Below are 18,941 nucleotides of genomic sequence, written 5' to 3' on the forward strand. Positions count from 1 at the left end.
GGGTCTTGACCCACAGGTAGAGAACAACTGGTCTAGAAGACCAGTGTTCCTAAACACACCCAAACCCAGATCTTGGTTTCCAATACCATTTTTCCCAATAAAAGGAACCAGAATTCCTTGGATAAATGGACGGTTCTTGGTCATAAAGTGCACAAAATGAGCAGAAGCATCTTATACGTCCAGAAAGTAAGGAAGTGCTAAAAAACAAAACCCCAACCCCCAAACCATAATGACATGGGGGGCTACCAAACAAGCTCCTGATGACTAAAGCCGGGACAGTTTGAACAAGTAAACTTTTTAAAATGTAAATAACCTAATATATAAGGCAATGAATACGCATTATTCAAATAAATAATACTAGAAATAAAGAATTGAACAGAACATCAAGTGATGGAGAACAGATGAATCTCTGTGTAAAGAATTACAAACCATTTTGTAAAAATTTAGTCCTCAGGGAGATGAACCCTAACTTCACACTCCCTAAACATGGGCTGCATGGGGTGGCTTCTTTTCCAAGCAGGACAAGATAGAAAAACAGGAGCCACCCTGCAACGGGGAAACCTGGCAGCCACATGACTACACTAATATCAGCACATTAATGTTAGGAAATCGGTGCCGTCTCCATGGTGATGACAACAGCACTTCACTTCCTCAGCATTCCTCCAAGAACATGTGTACCCCAGTGTCATCTTGGGGATACCACGAGACAACTTCAATTGAGAAACACTCTACAAAACACCTGGTCACTATTCCCAAGTTTTTCTGGGCTCACTAAAATCAAGAACAACTGAGAAGCTGTCAGTCAAATGGAACCCAAAGAAATCTACACAGCAAATGCAATGTACTGTCCTGGCTAGGACCTTGATATAGCAACAGTAGGCTGTAGAAAGGCCATGAGACTCAGGATGAGCATGAAGTTGACTTAATGGACCAGTGCAGGCTTCGTTCCTTGTGACGAATGTACTATGCTGATGTGAGGTGCTAACGGGGAACTCAGGCATGATGTATAGGACAGCTTTCTGTGCTGTCTTCATTATTTTTGTCATAAACATAAAAACACTAAAATCTAAGATTTCTTTGAAAGTAATTCCACTAAAAAAGGAAAAAGTAAGAGCAGCAAAAAGGCATGGGAGGTGGTGCGGCAACACTGCTAGCTTTCACAAACACATGCCTAGTCTTTTCTTTTGCGCACAGGACCCTCCTCCCTTTTAGTCCCAATTTTTGACAGGCACCCAGATAGAGTAAGAGTCTTAGCTTCCCGTGCAGGTAGGTGTTGCCAGCGTTGTTATGTGCAAGCGGTATGTACACTTCTGGGCAGTACCCTTAAAGATAAATAGGAGGCAAAGGGTCAGATGCCATGGACCACAAGAATGCAGGCAACTAAACTCCCTGCAGAGAACAGCGCCAAGCCTGCCTGAGTTCATAACAATTCCATAGTCACACAAACTCAAACTTTTACATAAAAAATAAACTTCTGTCTCATTTTACTTATTTAAACCTGGGTCAATTTGAGTCACTGTCACACGAAAGCAAATGTAACCTAGAGATAGGACAGCTTTGACCTTGTTAAAAATCATTTTCATAGATTCTTTATTGATAATCTCAATTTCTAACAAACTCAGAAACCTTGGAACTATTTAACCTTATTTCTAGGCTAACTACTACAGATTAAAGTACTGTGGCTACTCAAAGAAAATTTCAATAGTGACGAGTTCTAGAGCGGCTGAACTCAGCACTTGTCTTCCAGCTAAAACGCTCCTCTTATTGACAGGACTTTGCTGTTTTGCGTAAGATTGTAGAACAGTATTTCAATAAAATCTCACTTTCTAACATAGACTTTGTATGGTTTTAAATTTTTTTAGAAATTTTATTGCTCCCTGTCAGAATCTTGATTCTTAAGTGTTTTTACTGCTTCTTTTGAAAACCACTTATTTAAGCATTCATTTCCTTGACCACACTCTTTCCTTCCACTTTTCCAACTATCTGGCTCTTCAGTCCAAAGACAACGCTAGTCCTGCCTCTGATGGCCAGCCCGCTTCTTCTCACTTCCCTTCTTCTCCATGGGGTACAGACACTCTTCCCACAGCCTACATCTACTTTGTTCTTTTCTGTTTCCACCATATTCACTCGGCAAAACCATAAACCCACTATTTCTTTTTTCCTGTGCTTACCACTAATCTTCCTGGTCAGACTCACATGACATGGAAGATTGGTATCTTACAAATACCTGTTTCTTAGTCAAATTGGTCTCCATTTAATGCTCAGCAGTTATGTTGCAATCTTTTGGTCAACTATCCCGTAAGTCCCCATGTCTACTTCATAAACTTTCTCTCTGCCTTCCCCCAAACTTATCTGTGGGAGCCAGCCTCCAAGATGGTCCCTAATGACCCCTGCCTCCTGTTAGGGAGTATGATTCTCACTCACGCTGTACCACGGTTGGGCTGTATGACCAGCAGATACAGCTGAAGTGATGATGAGATTTCACTTCCAACAACTGCTCTATAAAGGGCACCTTGCCTTCCATCTTGGACTTTCAGCTCACTCACTCTGGGAAACTTCCCCTATGGATACGTCCTACAGAAATATGGTCCTTTCTGCTGACAGCCATATGAGTGAGGTTGGCATGGTTCCTCCAGGCCCAGATAAGTCGTGAGCGCCTTACCAGCAAACCATGTCACTGTAACCTCCTGAGAGGCTATGGAGCCAGAATCACTCAGCTAAGATATTCCAGGATTCCTAGCCCCCAGATACTGTGTGAGGTAAAGAATGGTAAGTTTCCAGCTTATTTCTTACACAACAAAGAACTTGTACACCACTCTACTCTCAGCAGGCACTATCACTTCCTACTTTATAAAACAGAAGTATCAGCTAGGAGCTCCACTTTCTTACCACCTTTCCTTCACTCGCTGGGGAAGCTGCTCTGAGCAGAGGCCAAGGCCTCTCTATATACTTCAGAGTTCACCTGTCCCATCTTGCCATGAGGATAGCTTTCATATTCTCAAATTCTTCTTTCAAGTTGGTCTTACTTTTTAAAAAGAGATTTATCTATTTATTATGCATACAGTGTTCTGTCCGCACGTATGCTTGCAGGTCAGAAAAGGGCACCATGTAAAGATCTCATTACAAATGGTTGTGAGCCACCATGTGGTTTCTGGGAATTGAACTAAGAACCTCTGGAAGAGTAGCCAGTGCTCTTAACCTCTGAGCCTTCTCTCCAGCCCCTGGTTTTACTCTTTATTTATTTTATTACATTTATTTATTCATGTGGAGGTCAGAAGCCAACTTTCACAAGTCAGTTCTCAACTTCTATCACATGGGTCCCAAGGAATGAACTAAGATTGTCAGGCACAGTGACAAGCATTTTTATCCTCAGAGTCACTTTGTCAGCTCCTCAAGTTTGCTCTAAAGATAAAAGTGTTCATTTATATGAAATAGAGAAAAAGATATGACCTTATTCAACCTTCCTCATCTTTGACACGTTGCCTTACAGCACAACTCTAACACTTCCCCATAGTCAAGGTTTCTCTCTCTCCTTTAGTAACAGACAACAGTTTTTGTTCTTTTTATTGTGCTATGCTGGAGATGGAAGTCAGGGTTTTCCTAGGGAAGCAGCTGGTTCTCAAGCTACTCCACTGCTCCATTTTCAAATCGGATTGAGAAATGGGCGTGTCAAGAAGACCTGACATTTCAGGTACTCGCACCTTCACAGGGATTAGTTAGGTACTGCCATGCCTAGCAAGGAACAAATACTTTACCTTTGAGGTCAGCAGGGTAGGAGAGACTCCTGTCACTGCGATCTGTCAACATTTTTGTGCAATAAACTCAAATGGAAATAGAACAGGAAAAATGATTAGAATGGAACTGGGAAAAAACAGTTTATATCCTTGATTTCTCAAGAAAAAAATCACATTTAAGTATTTTATCGACCACGTGCCCGAAACCACATGAAGAACTCGATAAAGGATACAAATGCTCCTACTACAAATGTTGGATTGAAGACATGGTTTTGGAAGGTGAACAGCGTCAGTCCCATGTACGAAAAGATGAAATTCTCCGCTAAGAAATTGAGAAGCTCAAACAACTGAAATGAAATTTAAAAGGTTCCAGTAAGTAAATGTCACACTAAAAACATGAGCAGATATTTTAAATATGTAAAGCTCATATATACACCTAAAATCATGTGACCCGGAGGGGAGTACATGTAGAGACAATATTTCCAAAGCCACAGAAAGAGCCAGAAATGGTGTGCCCTCACGTTCCTATCAGCTCCTGTCACAGGCCTCATCATCGCTCATTCTTCCCCAAAGCCAATGTTTCCTTTTGAACGCCCTAGCCTAGCTTTCGTCATTTCTACACATGACTCTGAAACCTAAGCAGCCAGCCCTTCATGCCCATTTCTCATCCCCACCCAGAGGACCTCACTTAAACTGAGTTTCAAGATACTTTCCCCTACAGGCTACAAAACACAGTTCAACTTCTTTTGCCCTGGCAGAGTGATTAGCTTCTTGTTTTATAGACTAAGACTTCTTAACAACAGGGCTTCTCGATGGAGTATGAACTCAGCAGCCGCCCCTGATGCCTATGAAGGTCCACCCATTCACATCCTCGGACAAGAATTTTCCAGTGAAGTGAAGGTTCTCCCTAAGCTCTACGCTCCCTTGACCTTTCCCAGGAGTCATCTGCCCCACAACAATAGGAAAGATGAGAAACCTGAGCTAAGGAGTCTAACTGCCCGCGCTTAAATCACACCTGCCTTACTTGCTAGCTCTAGGGCTCTGGGCAGATTCCTTGGTGTTTTCACTTTCTGTTGTTGTTTGCAGGGGAGTCTAGGAGCAAAGTTTTACTACGTTGCTTTGGATGACCTTGAATTCCAGAGTATTCTACTTCCTTTTAAGTACAGGTTTGTGTGTATGTGCTGTGTTGTGGGTATAAAGGTACGTGTCACAAAATGTACGTGAAGGTCAGGTGTCAATCTCAGGGGTTAGTTCTTGCCTTCCACTTTGTCTGAGACAGGGTCTCTCTGTTGATTGGTTTTGTTTTTGCTGCAGCTAGCAGGCTAGCTGACTGTCAGGCTTCCGGTGATGTTCTTGTCTCTACTGCCATCTTCTTTTAGGAACACTAGGATTACAGACATTCACATTACGCATTCAACTTTCACAGGCATCCTAGAGATCTGAACTCAGGTCCCACAGTTGCACAGCAAGCACTTTTACCTAGCGAGCCACCTCCCCAGCTCCCACGTGTTTTTATTATAGGCATACATCTCACATCTGGCTTACTTACTCTTTTCAAATCAGAGTTAGAAATATTTTTTAAAGAGGAATTAGAAGGTATGAGGTTATAACTCAATGGTAGAATATTTGCACACCAAATAAGAGACCCTGGGTTCAGTCCCCAAAACTTCACACACACACAAAAAAAAAAACAGAATTGACTTACCAAAAATAAGAACAAACATTAAAATAGGCATATATGTTTCTCTGAATGACAATATACTCTTATTCTTATTTGTGTGTTTGATGGCTGTAAGTACAGTCTCTTTCCTTATCACTATAGGCCTTAGTATTACTTAGTATTACCATACTAAGCAACAATTCCATGTACACTATCACATTTTAATCTCATGACTCGGGCTGAAAGTAGCATTATATCTCCATTTAAGAGGACAAAACAAAAACACGGAAGAATTCTCTAACTTCTTCCTGATCACATAGCTAGAAAACAGTAGAATCAGTGTTCAGAGCCACGGTGCATTGGAGCTTCAGCTCTAATTCTCAACACAGGAGAGGCGCCAGAAAGTAAACATTTTAGGTGTTGCAGGCACGAAGTTTCTATCACAACTCATCTTGAACTGTTTAGTACACAAACTGCATAGGCTATACATACATTAAAAGATGAGTGTGACTCTGGCTTGAGAAAACTTTAGTAAGGGACACTAAAATTGAGTTCCAAATAGCCTTACAGAAAATTCTCCTGAGCTTTTCCTAACCATTTCATATTATAAGAACGGGCTAGTTCACAAAATAGTCAAGGCCAAATTTAACCTATGTTTCCACTAGGCCATTCCAAATCCTTCCCATCTTTTAGATGCACCATTTCTACTATGCTAACATCGATCTCCTCAAGCCTCAAACTGTTTAGTCTCTCTCCAGATGTTCTGTACTATACAGACTCAGGCCCACACTCTATGATTCCTAGTGGTTATGTGTATTTTCTGCGTGCAAGTTGCATATCACCAACAAGGCTCTTAGCTTGCTGTTTTTATGTCTACCTTGCCATCTAAAAACTACCAAACCCCTGGCTATTTTACTGTTCTATATTCAGTGTAACGTCCATGGAAATGTTCCCGAAGGGGAGCGTAATTTCTTTTGCAGTGTTAGGCAAAGCATGGGATGTACGTGCGAGAAAGAGAGAGACTGCTATTTTGCTTTACCACTGTTCCTTTCTAGACTCAACTCACCTTTTCTAGCCTTCTGCAAAACTGCAAGCTCCTAGTTCCTATACATTTTGTTTATTAATTAGTCTTCTGTATCTCCTAAGACCGGAAAATGATACGCCTAATTCCTTCAGAATTCTTTTCAGGTAGACTGTTCACACAGTGCCCAGTCAATGACAGTCCCCCTCAAGGCTCTTGGAAGCAGCAGTACTACAGGATGAAGAGAGCAGGGAGCTTAGTCCCTGTGTGGTTTAGCAGATCCAGACAAGTTAACCTTTGCTACACAGCAGAACTCTGACCAAGTCAGAGTGGGGCTTCAAATCGTTCCTCTTAGCAGCCACTGGATTAGGAAGATATGAAGAGACGGGAAACCAACTGACTAGTTTCCAAAGTCTAGTCCTAACAGTCTCTGGTTACTCTGCTGCCCAACAAGCTGCTATCCTGCACCCTGCCAGTCCCATCCAGTCAGGGGAAGAGAAGCCATCAGTTTGAAATGATCACAGATATTTAAGTTGAAAAATAAAACCTTTTGTTTTGCTCAGAGGAGGGAAATTTTATTCACCAACTCTAAAGTCTCTCTTACCTGCTTTGTTCTATGCTGAGACTCTGTGGACAAATTGTTGTATGTATAATGTGCCTGTGTAATGCCGCAGAACAACACTGCCACCACACCTGCAAAGACAGAGACGTCAGTTCACGGAAGAGGAGGGCTCCTAAATTGTATATTAAGTCTCCTATTTTACAGAAAAAGATTCCATGCATAATGTTGACACTTTCATTTACTTTGACTTATTTTGTTGGGAGGAATCAATTTCTTGCACTGAAAATCTTTTTTACATTTGGACCTCTGGCCTGACTCCCAAGCATAACGAGTATGTTTAAACACTAAAGGAGGCTGGTTCACTTGGGAGAGGAGCTCTCTAAGTCACTCCTCATAGACAGTGACCTACCTGTGAAACCCCAGGCTTCGGCCAAAAGGAAGGTGCTCCAGGACATCAAGAAGAAAAGACCCGTCTCCAGCAACTGGAACTCCCGCAACTTGGTGAACTTTGTCACGTAAGACTGTTAAGCTTGGTAACAAAACCATATAATAAAACACAAATATAACTAGTAAATTAATAGCCAATTCAAGGTCATTATAAAAGTTAGGGAAGGGCTCTTGACCCTCTCTAACACAAAAGGCACAAAGGAAAACGGTAAAGAATTCTTAGAATGGGACCTTATGGAGCTGCCCTCCTATCAGTGAGGAAACCTCACAAATTAGACGTTCCTACGGATTTGCAGGTATGATATACTCTGCCAGAAAAGACATAATAAGAGACAGAGACAAGAGCAGCACACTGAGACACAACCATGCCAAAGTGGCCCAAAGCAAGACAGTTTCCATAACTACAACAATTTGCATTCATAAAAACATGTAACTTCCATGGAATTACACATTTATTTGATCTTTTAACTCATCTGTACTATAAAGCATTCATGCCATGATGAAGAAACTGAAGAACTTCACTCCTTTATGGTAACCAAAAAAAGTGCTTGTCAGGTGACAGTGGAAGAGCCGGCGCCAAGTTGTGATAGGTCTAGGGCTAGAATATAGAGCCGGTTCATGAACCAGCACCGTAACAAATAACACACAAGATACACTTCCTAGCCCTGAGGACCCTGTACCAGAGAAGAGATAAAGCCTATACTGGTTCCCTTCAAAGCCCTTTTACTGCCCTCTATGCCTCAGCTCATCAATTAAAAAGCCATGAATGATAGTCAGGCATGGTGGTGCACAACTTTAATCCCAGCATTTGAGAGGCAGAGGCAGGTGGGTCTCTGTAAATTCGAAGCTAGTCTGGACTACAAAATGAGTTCCAAGACAGCTAGAGCTGTCAACACAGAAAAACCCTGTTGAAACCAAAAAAAAAAAGGTCATGAATGTACTCTCTTCCAGCATAAAACCAAGAGTATTCAAAAAGAATCACACATACAGGACAGTGGTGGCGCACGCCTTTAATCCCAGCACTCGGGAGGCAGAAGCAAGTGGATCTCTGTGAGTTCGAGGCCAGCTTGGTCTACAAGAGCCTGTTTCCAGGACAGGCACCAAAGCTACAGAAAAATCTTGTCTTGAAAAAACAAAAACAAAACAAAAACAAAAAAATAAGAATCACACATGTTTTACATGAGAATGTATTAAAAGACAGAGCTGGATGAAACTGGAGAGGCAGTTCAATGGTTAAGGGTATTCGATGTTCATCTAAACGGCCTCAGCTGGGTTGTGAGGGTGGCTGACAACCATCCGTAACTCAGCTCTAGGGGATTCAACGTCCTCTGCTGGCTTCTGGGGACACCTACACACGTGTCATACACTCATACATACAAATAAATAAAATAAAAAATTTATAGCTAGAAACTTTGGATCTCACCTAGTCCTACTCAATATTTCCTACACTGAGATCCAGGGTTCAAAAGTGAAAACCACTATCATATTTGTGTCTGCAAGGCAGGAGCCATGTTTGTGTTAATTTTGATTCCTAGAATACAGCATCTGGAATATAGCAGGCATCAGCAAATGTCTTCTGAATGAATATAATAATCATTTGCCCTGTATTTCTTGTGAGAGCTCAGGTCCTTTGGACTCCCAGGCCAGGGTGCTGGTGAATAAAGAAAGTTGTAATCAAGAAAGGCAGAATGAACTGGGATTGGTATGTAAAATGAGAAAAGATTGTTTTAAAAAATAAAAGAAAGAAGGAAGGAAGGAAGGAAGGAAGGAAGGAAGGAAGGAAGGAAGGAAGGAAGGAAGGAAGGACGGAAGGAAGGACAGAAGGAAGGAAGGACAGAAGAAAGGAAGGAAGGAAGGAAGGAAGGAAGGAAGGAAGGAAGGAAGGACGGAAGGAAGGACGGACGGAAGGGACGGAAGGACAGAAGGAAGGATGGAAGGAAGGAAGGACAGAAGGAAGGAAGGAAGGACAGAAGGAAGGAAGGAAGGAAGGAAGGAAGGAAGGAAGGAAGGAAGGAAGGAAGGAAGGAAGGACGGACGGAAGGAAGGACAGAAGGAAGGAAGGACGGACAGAAGGAAGGAAGGAAGGACAGAAGGAAGGAAGGACAGAAGAAAGGAAGGAAGGAAGGAAGGAAGGAAGGAAGGAAGGAAGGAAGGAAGGAAGGAAGGAAGGAAGGAAGGAAGGGCGAGCGGAAGAAAGGCAGGATGACACATATATGTGCTCACCCAGGAACCACACATTTTCTGTTTGTTCTATCAAGCAAGGAGACACAGGTGACAAAGATGGTCAGTCATACAGAATACCCAAAGACTTTGGGGAGTCTATTTACTCCAATTTAATCAATAACTTTAAAAATTGTCCTCAAAGGCCGGGCGATGGTGGTGCACGCCTTTAATCCCAGCACTCGGGAGGCAGAGGCAGGCGGATCTCTGTGAGTTCGAGACCAGACTGGTCTACAGAGCTAGTTCCAGGACAGGCTCCAAAGCCACAGAGAAACCCTGTCTCAAAAAAACAAAAAAAAAACAAAAAACAAAAAAAATTATCCTCAAAGGGCTAGCTCTGTGACAGTGACAGTTAAGGGGCATTTTAGCATCGTGGTACATGACAGCAATTCTAGCACCCAGTAGGCTAACACAGGAAGATCATGAATTTGAGGGCAATCTGGGCTACCATAATAAGATCCAGTCTCAAGAAAGGGGTTAGGGGCTAGAGAGATGGCTATCAGGTTAACAAAACTGGATGCACTTGCAGAGGCTCTGGATTCAGTTCCAATCACCTACACCCCCAGTGGCTCCAGTTCCAAGAGACCCAACATCCTCTTCTGGCCTCTGTAGGCATCATGTATGCACATAGGGCACAGACATATATACAGGCAAAAGAGGAGGGGGTGAGGGATGGGGATGTAGTTCAGTTGGCAGAAGGCTTGCCTAAACAATGCATAAACTGGGTATGGTGGTGTATGCCTATACTCCTAGCACTTGGGAGGAAGACACAGGAGGATCAGAACTTCCCAGTCATCTTCCGCTCCATAGTAAATTCAAGACCGGCTTGAATTACATGATACCCTACTCCCCACACACGTTTTAAGACGTTGAGCCTATGTAAACAATGGAATTCAATAAGTGACATATTAACAAAGATTTTTGTTTCATGTTTTCAGAACAACTTCTTAGTTAAAAGATTGGTAACTATAAAAGCAATTCTAGGCATGAACTTGGAAAAAGCATGCCTCATTGAACTACCTCAGTAGGTTAAGAAGAAAAAAATAACTAGAATAAAAGGATATTAAAGCTGTCACCACTCCTGTAGCAGCACCCATTGCAAAAGATCCACTGAAGATCCCAAGGAAGATTCCAATAGATTTGAACATGGCTGTGACATCAAAGGTGTGGCTGTTGTCTCCAGCTGGTTGGTATGCCACTATTGACCTACAAAAAGACAAGATTACTCTCAATTCTAGTAGCAACTTTCACTTTTAAAATATTATCCAAATCTGGATTTAATAGCATACACCTGCAACCTCAGCATTTGAGAGACTAAGGCAGGAGGAGCTCTGGTTCTAGGACAGCCTTGGGTATAAAGTGACAACCTGTATCAACAAAACAAACAAAAAACCAAAAACTGGAAGCATTTAATGACAAAATCAGAAGAACCCCCCCCCAACTCTTTGTATGTGAATTACAAAAGGCTACAAAAAATCCTGCAGCACATACAGCTAGAAGGAAAATATAGCTTTCAAGAGGAAAAAGCTGTGCCAAGCCTCTTCATCCTCAATACTAGGATATCCTCCCTCCCTCCCTCCCTCCCTCCCTCCCTCCCTCCCTCCCTCCCTCCCTCCCTCCCTGTTTCCTGGCCCCTGTGTGTGTGTGTGTGTGTGCGTGTGTGCGAGAGAGAGAGAGAGAGAGAGAGAGAGAGAGAGAGAGAGAGATTATGTTTAAGAATTATGTGTTCTGAGGGCTCCAAAGCCCTAATACACTAATGAAAACAAGCAAACAAACAAACCCTACTTGTTTCCTGAAGAGGCATGAGAACATAAAAATAAAAAAAAATGCTCAATATTCAACTCCATTGCATAGGGTTCCTCTTTTGGGAAAATGGGGGGGGGGGGAATGAAAGATTTTTCCAACTTTTAAAATGCCAGAATGGGTCAAATGCCTAATATGTACTTACTCACTAAAACAGACTTCTTTAAGCAAATGGGCTCAGAGACCTTCCAAGGAATTAGGATCCACTCTAGAGTTCTTTAGACATACCTAGCTGGATCCTCAACCCTCAACTAAGAGTCACTCTGAACCAAGTCAAGCCAGGCAATGAAAATGAACAATCTGTTTTGAACTCAAATTCCAAACATGGTCTGGAAAGAGCTTTTCTAACAGTCACCCCAGGAAATAAAGATAACCAAGAAAACCAGCTTTATCAGTAGGTCTCTGCTAACAGTGTTTACTGTTACTGAATCAATTCTCATCTCAGTTAATTCAGGTACCAGATTCATGAAAAGTGCAGATTCAAAGACATTATACAAGCCACGTTAAGGAAGAGGAAGAAAAACACATTCCTAAGAATATAAAGAATTCACTCTGTGCTTACTATAATTGTTTTCTGGTTCAAGGCTAAAAGTATATTATCTATTCTATGCATAACAAATTCTTTTTGTATCTCCCAGGTTAAACTGTTAAAAACTTAAGACCAGAGTACAATTTCCTAATTAGCATCTATTTGATTAAAGCCCAACATCAATTTCTAGTAACAGCATTAAGAAATTTCAAACTCTCAATCTGAATCAAGTTTTTACAATTTGTGTTTAAATGCTCAAAATACCTAGATTACTTTGGAACTAAAAGTGTATATATTATTTTGATAAACATGGAATGACCTTTAATAGCATGTTATGTTTACATATATACAAAAGGTCACACCATTGTAAGTGTGCTGTGGAACAATCTTTGTACACTGTAAATACATATTTCTCCCATTGATTAATAAAGAGCTGACTGGTCTACAGCTGGGTAGGAGAGATTGGCTGGGGTATCCAGATTCGGAGGATGCTGGGAAGAAGAAGGGCTGAGCCTCAGGAGTTGCCAGCTGACACAGTGGAAACAGAATGTGTACAAAATGAGGTAACAAGCCATGAGCCACGTGGCAGCAAGTAAAGGAATAGAAACGGGCTAATTTAAAATGTAAGGTAGTTAGTAACAAGCCTAAGCTATTGGCCAAGCATTTCTAATTAATAACAAGACTCAGTGTAGTTATTTGGGGACCTGGCTGGCAGGACAGAAAACCTCAGCTACAAATGTGATATAACTATGCTATGTAACACTAAAATACTCTACAGGAAGGAAAACATACTTTTCTATGCAACTTTCATCCTCTTTGATAATTTTTTTCAAAATACTGAATAAATCATAATATGTATGCTTTGTCTCCTGAGATTGTTCTCTTTGGACTAGTCTAAATTCCAGTTTGACACTAATCATTATTTTATTCTTTAACCCCTAAAATGAAGAACACATGGAAAACATGATAGGCTTGTGTCTTCTATTTTAGGGAAATGCTGGCCTCTGGCTTGAAATCTTAACTCATTTTTTTCCATATCCCATCTTGTGGCATAAATATTTATATAAATACTTTTCAAAAAATCCTAATATTTATAGGTGGAGACTGTTTGTTTCCCAGACACCCAGGCCCGAATAATCATACAGAAACTATATTAATTACAACATTGTTCGGCCAATGACTCAGGAGTATTTCTAGTTAGATCTTATATCTTAAATTAACCCATTTCTATTCATCTGAGTATCGTCACAAGGCTATGGCTTACTGGGTAAGGTTCTGACTGGCATCTTTCTCCTTCAGCCACTGCATGGTGTCTTCTTGACTCTGCTTACTCTCTCTATATATATCTCCTTCAGCCTAGCTATATTCTGCTAAGCCATTGGCCGAAACAGCTTTATTCATTAGCCAATAAAAATAACACATACACAGAAGGACATCTCACATCAAATATTAATGTAACATATGGCTCAAGGGAAAATTCACCCCATCATCTACTGCCTTAACAGATACGTCTTATTATCCTTCTGTATTTATTTTCTCTTCTTTTGTTACATGCATAATGTTTTGCATTCTTTGAATCTTGGTTCTATAAGTACTCTAGGCTGGTTCTGAACTTGCTGTGTAGCTGAGGATGACCTTGAATTACTGATCTTTCTGCCTTTACCAGCCAAGTGCTGGCAATACAAATGTGTATCACTATGCCTAGTTTTAATGCAGTATTAGTTTTGAACTCTGCTTCCTTCAATGAACAATGACACAAGAGTTACAAAACAAAGATATTTAAGACTTTAAAATGGTATTAACAGGCATAATTTACTTAACCATTTGCACATAGCTAGACTTTAAAATTTGCTTCTAGGGCCTGGAGATAAAGTTCAGTAACAGAGCACTTGCCTAGCATACAAAAGGAATGTAAAAGGCCCTGTTTACTTTATTCCTGTAAGACAACAGTAAAAATAAAAACATAAATTGAACTTTTCAAGGCTCCTCCTAATATTTGCTTCTACAGCATCATGGAATAGTATCTTTTTGGCTTTTATACTCTGGTCTATTTCTTTGTGCTGTTTTCATGGAAACAGAGTATTACTTCATCTACAACTCTTTATGTGCTGATCAAGAGCTTCCAAAACAGCCTCCATTTCTGGAGAGAAATATGGCAATGTCACTGACTTTTTAAAAGTTTATACCCATTGGCCTAGAAATTTTACTTTAAAACATATCTTTGGGGTCAACAAGATGGCTCAGTGAGTAAAGACACTTGCTGCCAAGCCTAATAACCCAAGTTCAATTCCTGGAACCCACATGATGGAAGGTGAGAATTGGCTTCCACTAAACAGAAACATAAACAAGTTCCAAAATAAATTTTATAAATTTTAACATGTTGCCTTAATTTGTTAATTTCCAAACAATTCTCTCACAAATTATAGAATATAAACAGCAATTATCAAACTAAGGGATTGCAATACAAGTATACTTAACATCCTTTGAAAGGCATCAAAGGTGAATGCAAGATGACTGTCAATATACCACTAAATACCGCCATCTAGTAACTTCCTGTGACGGAGCAACACAACTGCTTTCCCTCTCATTTGGGGGCAGGAACTCATCTGCTCAGCTCCATCAAGACACATAGCTAACAGCTCCCCTGTTATACCTCCCGTGAAGGCTGCAGCAGAGATGGCATGAATTAATTCAGAAAGTTACTACTGATGTATTATCCTTAAGAGGATTAAGAAATAAATCTTTCAAATTGTTTTCTAGAAGGCTTTATTCACTCCAAGAACCCAGTCTGAGAAAGGCTATAATAGGAAAAGTGTGGCCCTTTGTGAAAACATCCATGGGAAAGCTTTCTCTTGTAAACAAATTGCTTCATCACCAAAGCTCAAATGTTTGCTGTGTATTCCTTTTTCTTAACACTGATCATATGCTAAAGTTACAGGAAATGGGTTATTTTATTGATGAAAAATGTAAAATACAGTGAACAGCCATTTAAGATAGGACCAGAACAGAATTAAGATTTTTTGGGGAGGGAGGATTCTTAACTCATTAGAGCAAAAGGAAGGGAATGCTTATCAGTTGATGATTAAATTGTAAAGTTAATTGTCTGGGATAATCACTTAGAAGTGGAGTCACAGGTGTACTTATATACTAGAAGCTTCAGTGATCTTTATCTTTTCATGTTTCTGAACTATATAAATTACAATTACACTGCCCATGTGGTCTTCCTTTTATATAGTATACAACTTTGATTTTGCTCCTATCATCATTGAAGGTACTCACATTCAGCATCAGCATCAATATTAGTCATAGCCATTAGGTTCCATTTCTTGATTTAATTATAAGAAATTCTGGCTGTGTCTAACAGTGCTCTGGGACAATGGTCTGTACCCTGTCACTTGTATTTTAAATAAATGCTGACTGGCCAGTAGCCAGGCAGGAAGTAGAGGCAGGGCAATAAGAATTCTGAGAAGAGGGAAGTTTCAGTATTCAGTCATCATCCAGATACAGAAGAAGCCAAACACAGAGTGAGCAAGATGTGACTGCCTCGCTAAAAAAGGTACCAAGCCACGTGGCTAACACAGACAAGAATTATGGGCTAATATAAGTTATAAGAATTAATAAGAAGCCCGAGCTACTAGACCAACCAGTTTATGATTAATGTAAACCTCTGTGTGTTTATTTGGGACTAAACAACTGTGGGACCAGGGAAGGAAGCAACACACAGAGCATTCACAAAAAGGGATTTGAACTTTAAATACTGCTATCCAGCTCCCTGAAGGGCTTGGTGTTATATATGTGAAAGGGTAATTTCTCACTGCACAGTAAGGCAAGAGTGGCAGTCAGCTTGTGCAAAACAGAGTCCATGACTTAGGACTCTTTTAGAGCTAACAAAATAGAAGTTAAGGAAAGAAATTAAAGTAATGAGAAACTGTGAAGGGTTTTTTCATTTTGCTATGGCAAGTTTTAGTGTAAGGTGAGGGCAGCTGCCCACATGACTGTGTATGCCCTTAGTTAAGAGTGAGTTCGTCCGGGGTGCAGAATACCTTCCACCTACAAATACCTTGTAACAACACATACAGCAATTTCTATAATTAGATAAGAGAAATTACTCATTCAACAATTATTATCAACAAAAGTCAGGCGGTGGTGAGGCACACTTTTAATTTTAGCACCTGGGAGGCAGAGGCAGGTGGATCTTAGTGAGTTCAAGGCCAGTCTGATCGACAAAGCGAGTTCCAGGACAGCCAGGGCTGTTACACAGAGAAACCCTGTCTCCAAAATATATAATAGTTTACTGGGGAGGCTCTGAAGGAAGAGATATTCTCATATCATGGTGGTTGAAGTATAAAATGATACAATACTTTAACTGGCAATTTACCAATATTAAATAAAACTAAAATCACATTAATCCTTTAAAGCGACCACAAATCTCAGTCACTTCTAAGAATTTATCCTACTATATACCTATATTTGCAAAATGAAGAAAGTTGTAGGTTAAACACTATAACTTCCTTTGGGAAAGTAAAGGACTGAAAATTCTTCAACAGCCAGTAGTAAGAGATTGAGAAAGAGAGAAAAGAATTACAGTGTGGATCATAAAGAATACCGCAAAGCTGCAAAGAACAAATTCTTTTGATATGAAAATAAAGCTAGAATACACCTATGTATAAGCTACTTTCTCAAAATAAAAAATGGGTGGCTGGGGATCAGGCATGCGCAAGACTATATCCCCAAAACTGCCAAAAATTAAAAATAAAAAGAGGTAAAAAAAAATCCCTACGATTGGAATTAAAGAAATAGTAAATCATAAAAGAAACTTTTTATTGAACAATTCTAGGAAGCTGCTAGGAAAACAAGGTTTAGAAAGTAAGAACAGAACTTCCCTTTTTTCTTCCCTTTCTATTTTTTTCTTACTTTAGTTTTTCAAGAGAGTTTTCTGTGTACCCACTGCTGTTCTAGAACTAGCACTGTAGACCAGGCTGGCCTTGAACTCACAGAGATCTTCCTGCCTCTACCTCCTAAGTGCTGGGATTAAAGGCGTGCACCACCACTGCGTGGCAAAGAACAGAATTTCTATACAAACCTTTTCATGTAGTTTTTCAAATTCAAAACTTAAGCCTAAGCAAAAAAGTATTTGTGTTTTAATGTTAAACAGATAATAAAATTACAGACATTAAAATGGCTATTATGTAAATACATTACAAGCAGAAAGGAGTAGAAGGAACGTCCCTAAAATTTTTATAGGAATTATTTCTATATGATGGGAATATGTCAATTTTTCTTTCATTTTTTCCATGCATTTTTCCAAATTATCCATAAAACACATGTTCCTGCCAGAGCAAGGTAAAAGGACTCATTGTTCCAAATATTTCTATTCATAATGTACTTTATTCAACAACTGAATTTCAGAAGCTAGTACCCTTGCATGTATTATTCAGAGTATAAAAAGAAAATCAACACTCACGAGGACAGCACTATGGCAACGGCATCATTGAGGACACTTTCACCGAAGAGAAGAGCATAGAGTTCAACATCAACTTGGAGCTCATGGAAGATGGCAAGGACAGTCACTAGTAGACAGAAAGAATCAGAATACTTAGACATCACAAGCCCAGCATCTGTCCCTCAATAGCTGTTAGATATTATTTTGAAATGCATGTTTTCCCTTCTAACGCTCTCTTACTGATTTACAGATTTAGTAATTTTCTGACAATATTTGTTCTTAATTGACTTACATGCAACACTACCGTTCTCAAAAACAACTGAAAATAATCTTGAAGGACTGAGTTGCCCTATAGTCCTCATGCAAATTTGAAATCTGGTTTTGTACACTTATTTTCTATAAAGAATATATTCAGAACTTCTTACAAATTAGCAATTAATCTTTAATAAAGAAGAAAATATGAAAAGTATCTCTTTCTGTAAAAACACCCCTTTTCCCTTGGAGCTTTATGACTTGCTTTTATTTAACCTGAAAATTAAAACCATACCAACTTTAGTAAAGACCTAAGGAAATGAAAATGCAACTTCAGTTTTTTGGTTGGCACAAGATTTATGATCAGAATAGCAACTGCCATATTTAACTGATGAAGAAACCAACATATCAGGATATTACAGGGTAAGGACAGAAAGCATAATACTCGCGTCTTTGGGGAAAGCAATTATATTAGAATCAGATAAGATTGATATCATACATTGCAAACTTTCATTCCTGGGTCACATATTGCTCACCCATTAAATAAATTCAAGCAGATATGAAAAATTAATAAAGCCAGAAACAAGAGAGTATTTTCAAATAGGAAACATAAAAACAAAGTTTGTGTTTTAAAAGATATAATTTTTATTACAAAACACAGGAGTAGACATATCAAAGTGCGGATAAGTCACACATCTACATATACATGCATGAATTTCTGAGAAGCAAAGAAAAACTGGGGGCCAGAGAAGTGACTTGGGGGTTAAGAGCACAGACTCTTCTTCCAGGAAACAAGCTCTGTACCAAGCATCCACATGGAGGCTTAAAACAATCTCTAACACCAGTTCCAGGGGGCCTGACAACCCCTTCTGGTCTCCTCGAACACCAGGCATGCATATGGTGCACAGACATTCATGCATGTAGAACACCCATACATGCAAAATAAAGAAAAAATTAAACCCTTCAAAGAAAAATTTATTTGAGGGAGATTTTATTTTATTGTTTTAAGTGTGTGAGTATCTCGTTTACATATACATCCGTGTACCATGTGAGTTGCTGGTACAAACAAAGGCCAGAAGAGGGCACTGAATACTCTGGAACGGGATAATTGGTGCTGGGACTTGAGCCTGGGTCCTCTAGAAGAGCAACTAATGCTCTTAATTTCTGAGTCATCACTCCATCCCCAAGAATAGGATTTTATAAAGCAAACCAAAAAAAAAAAAAAAAAAAAAAAAAAAAAAAAAAAAAAAAAAAAAAAAAAAGGAGAGTG

At 39.8% G+C, this 18,941-nt stretch overlaps 1 protein-coding gene across 2 annotated transcripts in view; it reads right to left on the reverse strand.

Annotated features, from left to right (window-relative positions):
- Window positions 1–18,941, reverse strand: part of Slc9a6 (solute carrier family 9 member A6) — a 59,186-nt gene that overhangs the window by 22,068 nt on the left and 18,177 nt on the right. For both annotated transcript variants that reach the window (XM_057759334.1, XM_057759335.1), the window contains exons 6-10: window positions 17,441–17,546; window positions 10,709–10,850; window positions 7,387–7,492; window positions 7,020–7,108; window positions 3,968–4,081 (exon numbers count right to left, since the gene is read on the reverse strand). In XM_057759334.1, the coding sequence (XP_057615317.1) occupies window positions 3,968–4,081; window positions 7,020–7,108; window positions 7,387–7,492; window positions 10,709–10,850; window positions 17,441–17,546 (557 nt within the window). The remainder of the gene's footprint in view (window positions 1–3,967; window positions 4,082–7,019; window positions 7,109–7,386; window positions 7,493–10,708; window positions 10,851–17,440; window positions 17,547–18,941) is intronic.

The sequence above is a fragment of the Chionomys nivalis genome, chromosome X (genome assembly GCF_950005125.1).
Source record: "Chionomys nivalis chromosome X, mChiNiv1.1, whole genome shotgun sequence".
In the NCBI taxonomy this organism is placed as follows: Eukaryota; Metazoa; Chordata; class Mammalia; order Rodentia; family Cricetidae; genus Chionomys; species Chionomys nivalis.